This window comes from Ananas comosus, unplaced genomic scaffold (genome assembly GCF_001540865.1).
Source record: "Ananas comosus cultivar F153 unplaced genomic scaffold, ASM154086v1, whole genome shotgun sequence".
NCBI classification, from domain to species: domain Eukaryota; kingdom Viridiplantae; phylum Streptophyta; class Magnoliopsida; order Poales; family Bromeliaceae; genus Ananas; species Ananas comosus.
In genome coordinates, this window is record NW_017890879.1 from 25,198 (window position 1) to 30,795 (window position 5,598).

At 36.1% G+C, this 5,598-nt stretch overlaps 1 protein-coding gene across 1 annotated transcript; it reads right to left on the reverse strand.

Moving 5' to 3' along the window:
* Positions 1-2,174: 2,174 nt before the first annotated feature.
* On the reverse strand, positions 2,175-5,274 carry LOC109704368 (disease resistance protein RPM1-like). Its single transcript, XM_020225119.1, has one exon. It carries the CDS (start codon positions 5,270-5,272, stop codon positions 2,483-2,485), a length of 2,790 nt encoding a protein of 929 aa, XP_020080708.1. The 5' UTR covers positions 5,273-5,274; the 3' UTR covers positions 2,175-2,482.
* Positions 5,275-5,598: the final 324 nt, after the last annotated feature.

Consider the following 5,598-nt stretch of genomic DNA (forward strand, 5'->3'; position numbering starts at 1 on the left):
GCCCTCGATTTCGGCGACAGTAGGAGAAAACCGAGGTGGGCGACAGTAGGAGAAAGGCAAAGAAGGCGAAGGCGAGGCGACGGAGGACGGCGAAGGGGATGTGGGTGAGGGCGAGGCAGTGGAGGACGGCGAGGCGGCGAGGCGGCGGCGAGGTGGCGAGCCGGAGGGAGTCGAAGCAACAGGGAGATGGCGGAGGAGTATTTTCGGCATAAAAATATATTTTTTAACGGAATCCTGACGGAACCCTAGCGGTAAAGGGTGAAGTGCACATTTTTTATTTTACAGGGGGGCAAAGTGTAGGTTTTTAAATGTCAGGGAAGGAAAGTGAAAAAGCGGGTTATTACAAGGGAGTTTTCTGTAATTTAGCCATTCTAATATTATAAATACTATGTGAAGTAGTGGTTTATTAAAACCATCAATATATTTTTTAAATTAATTTGTCTATGAGAAAAGGTCAAGAGAGAGACTTTGATTCTTGTTTCAACAATTATGATGATATGAGTTGCACCTGCAAATTAAAATTAATTGGCCAACAAATTGGTCATCATTATTTCAATATAATCGACCCCTCTGATTTGCTAAATACTATTTAATTGAGAGCTTAATTAATTCCCTCCTCAGGCCATACATCTTATATGTAATGAATGTGTCAAATGTAGAGACTAATTAGAACTCACAGTCCAATTAGATTCTTAATTAAACTCTATTTATGTTTTAATAAAACTAAATTTCATCTTATATCCTAATTAAAGTAGAATTTGACTTTAATTTTAAATAAATTTGACTTTAATTTAAATAACTATAAATTTAATCCGAAATCTAACAGTAGATTTTCTCACTAATCGATCTGTTAAACAACAATTAATATTTTGGAAACTATCTCTTCTATTTACTCTATTCTTATCTTGTTATATCAAGTCCTATTTATCTTAGGATTAACTCAACCTCGGTAAGAACTGAAATTTGCTTTTTTCCTTTCAGACATTATACGAAAGCTTTGTCCTTCAAAAACATTTTTAATCTTTTTAATAAGGGTAAAATATAGAAAACTCTATATAAATACTTGTTTTTTCACTTCCTCCAATCGCTTTCAAAAATCTATATATTTTATCTTCTCAAAATTTTAAGTTGATGGATTTAAACGCCTTTCGTCAGAGTTCAATCACTATTATTTCGTCCATTTTTTATAATTTATAACGAAGATACCCATAAGTGCATGTTTGGTTCGCCCCCGTTTCATCCTGGAAGCGGAATCGAAATAAACCAATCCGTTTGTGCATATTTGATACGAAGAATTTTCATTCCGATTCCAACTCCCGGTGAATGGGAATCCCCTCAATTACCACTTTTTCCACTTCGTCCTAGGAGACCGAATTGAAAATTGAATCCGGACGGAATGAATTTGTTCGGATTAAATTTAACTTTTTTAAATTTATTTTTTAATTAAAACGTAAGTTTAAGTTTAAAATTATATTTTTTAAATTTTAATTTTAATTTAACCTTAAATTAAAAATTAAAATTCAATCAAGTATTTCGAATCTAATTTATAAATTTGAATTCAAATTTAATTTTAATTTAAATCTAAAGTTTTCTTCAAATTTTATTTAAAATTAAAATTAAATTTATGGGGTCAAATTGAAATTTAAATGATAACTTTAAGTTTGAATTTGAATAAATCAAAATTTAGTTTAATATTTTGAATTATCCGTTCAATTTCAAATTTTAATTTAAAAAAATATATATTTAAAATTTTAACATCATTTTAAAATTTTGACGTAAATTTTTAATATTTAATTTTTAATTTGAATTTAAATTAATACATTATAAAAATAAAATTGGCATATTAATTTGATTATATTTCTAATATCTTTTTGAACCAAACACCGATAATAAAAATGGTTCATTACCATTCCGTTACAGGTGGCGAACCAAACGGAATGAGATAATGAATCATTTCAATTCCGTTTCTAGCTTATTCTCATTCCGATTTCTATACCGATTCCGACTTCAAACCAAACAAACCGTAAAATTGTTAGAACTGCATAAAAAAAATTTATTTTTTTTCTTAACAAGTAAAGAAAATTTAGTCATCTTAGAAAGTAAAAAACATGGATATTTATAAGGGAAGGTTTTTTTATTTTAGCCAATAAATAAAGTTTTAAGGGTACAAAGCATTCTCCAAATACATAAATAAATAAAGTTTTTAAGGGTACAAAGCATTCTCCAAATACATAATAAGAGCAGCTGAAGGCGTGCACCAACTAATTTGATGCATCCACTTTTACACACACATACATTGAAAATAAAATAAATAAAATAAAAAAACACATATAAGATAACTATCTGCATATATCGACCATCATTTTCAACTTTCCTCAAGCACGGATTATTTAGAAGATCAATCTGGGGCGGAAAATATGAAAGCATCAAGCTCGGCCGGTGCTCTGCAAAAAGCGCCCAAACTCACCTGCATGATGTGGAATCATTGAATCCTGTCTTCGACATACTTGCGGTCTCGTATGAAACCAATAGTAAAATTCGGGATGTGGCGAACCCTCGTGCGCCAGTCATTGCTGTGGTCGCCTTCTCCTCCTCCTCGAAGCAGCTCAACAAGTTCCTTTGCCGCATGGCCAATGCATAAATCCTGAAGGGTGGTAAGGTACACGATACCGTGGGGCAGCTCCTTTAGCTCGGGGCAATCGTGTATCTGAAGCTTTTTCAGTCTTGCCATTGCTCCTCTTTCTATTTCCACCCGACTGAGCTTCGGGGTAAATGCTATTACCAATGTCTTTAGCTTCGGGAATGATGTTGCTTGGAAGTGCAACTTCATGCCGTCATATGCCTCATAAAGTTCAAGAAACATCAATGACGGCAGTTCTTGCAAGTAAGGAAAAGTGTCTTCATCCAATTTTGCATATGAAAGTCTTAATATGGTTAGGTTTGTTAGAGACCCAAAGGACGTGGCAAGCTCAGGGAGTGAGTTTTTGTCTAATTTACCCCCCAGATCTAATTCTTGAATTGGTAGAGGAAGGCGCAGGGTGCCCAACTGCTGTAATTCTTGCCCATCTTCACTCTCGACAGATAAATTGCTAAGATGGTTCATCTTTGTGATACTATTCCACAAGTCTGCACAGTGATGGTTTCTTACGCCCCTTATCCAAAATGTCCGCAACTCTGTCAAAGCTTCTACATTCCGCACAATCTTCCTAGTTGCAGTAATATTTAACAAACTCTGTAAGCCCTTCAAGCGCCGTATTCCCACCGGTGCATTGATGTTCTTACCCGAATTGCGGGGCAAAAATAGATGTCTCAACTTTTGAAGCTCTCTTATTCCTTTTGGCAGCTTTTCTATTTCACTGTAATATGTATCTAATATTTGCAGATTTCGTAGCTTCCCGATTGATCTTGGAAGCTCCTTAATTTTTGTAGCTCTCAAACCAAGATAATGCAGGTTGAATAGGTTACAGATCTCACTCGGTAGTTTCTCGATTAGCACTCTTTGTAGTTCCAAGACACGTAAAAATTTTGATGATCTTAAGACCGACTTCAGTAAATCATAGCTCATGGAATTGTTGAAAACAAGTACTGAACGCAAATGAGATTTGTCTTCAGTATGATAATTAGGTATATTGCTTAGGATTGACAAGCGGTGTGCTTTGTATCCCTGCAATATTGTCCTTGAATGCTCGTAAACCATGCAAAAGCTTAACTCCTTTGACTCTGAAAGAGCGAGGACTCGAATGATGTCATGCATTCGATATGCATTAACTCTACCAATTTCGTTCCACTCAGCCACTTGTAGTAGGCAGCGATGAACAAGTTCGTTAAGGTAGTCCTCGGCCACTTCCTCCATCGTTATTCCTCTTTCTTCAATGAACCCTTCGGCCACCCAAAGCCTTATGAGCCTGCCACTTTCAATTGTATAGTCTTCCGGAAAGCTAGAACAATATAAGAAGCAATTTCGAAGGTAATTGGGAAGGCTGTCCAAACTAAGTTTCAAAACGTCATGTACTTTTTCATGGAGCTTCGATTCGTTGTTAGTTAGATACCACTCAAGATCTTTGTAAACCTTCTCCCATTCAGAACCGGTTTGTTCTCGAAATGATAAGAGACGGCCTATAGATACAATAGCAAGGGGCAACCCACCGCACTTCTCGACGATTTTTTTAGCACATTGTTCTAAATGCGGTGGGCAAATCTTGTTTGCACTTTTCCAAAAAGCGTTTTTACAAAATAGATCCCACGAATGATCTGCCTCCAGTGTCTTTAGCTCAAACATATGGTTCTCGTTTGCTAATAGAGCTGCATCGCGAATCCTTGTTGTGAGAACTATTCTACTCTTGCAATTACTATTCAGAAGTGCATCTTTTATGTTGTCCATTACATCAATACTCCAAACATCATCCAAAATGAGTACATACTTTTTATCCTGCAAGCAAGTGCGGATAGTCTCAACCAAGCTTCTGCAATCCATGGTATCAATGTTGTTAGGTGCTTGTCTTTTCTCACGATCTTCCCTATAAAACTCTTTTAAAATCCGTCTAAGCAAATCATCAGTCTCATAACTTTGAGATACAGCAACCCAGGCACAAGCATCAAAGGTAGCTTTGATGATTTTATACACGTGAGTTACGAGAGTTGTCTTCCCTAAACCACCCATCCCCAACACTGAGATTATCATAGGCTGTCGTTGCTGCTCATCCTCATCTTTCAACCATTTGAGCAACAAGTCCCTGTACTTGTCAATACCCACGATATCATCCTCCTCGACAAAATGTGCTAATTCTGCACGGCTCTTGCTACCGCCAACAGCTATTCGAGGTTTTGCTTCACTTTCCATTCCTCTTGTATCATATCGTGTCCTTCTCTCCATAATGTTTTGGAGCTTAATTTTGATCTCTTTAAGTTTGCTGCTAAGGTCATCCCATGTTTTTATATTTCTGCACCTCTTGATTGCTCTGGGCAGAACCCCTCCTTGCTCCTCACCCAGCTTGTACGTGAACTCATCTATAATATCCTCAATGTCGAAAGCCAAGTCTCTTGTTTGTTTTATGAAGGTTTTTGTGCTCTCGTCCTTCTCTTTTAACCTTTCTACGATCCGTAGGAAGGATAGCATGCTCTCAAGCTCATCCTTAATCTCACTTATATCCTTCATGAGTTCTTTCATTGTTGATATCCGTGTTAGTAACAGTGATGTTGCTGCTTTAGTTGATTCACTAGCTAAGGCAGCACCAATATTGTGGAGTAATAAGCTTACCACAGCCTCCGCCATAGGCACTTTCTCCGAATTGAGCCTAAAATAAACAATCTTTTCAAATTACCATGTCTCTTCAAATGCACCACTAGCAAAAATGATTATTTTTTAACGCTCTTATGATTCAAGGCAATTTTCGTAAAAAATGTGTAATTGTCTCAACCAAAATAACTCTGTAGTGCACTAAACAAACATTTGTTAGAATCCTCAGTTAAAAAAAAAGAAACACCATTAACAGTATTGTAGTCTGGAAGAATAAAAAACAATAACTTGTTTGAGATTCAGTTTAACAAAATTTTGAGGTGGAAGATTCATCATAACTAGTCATACTAAACTCCTACATG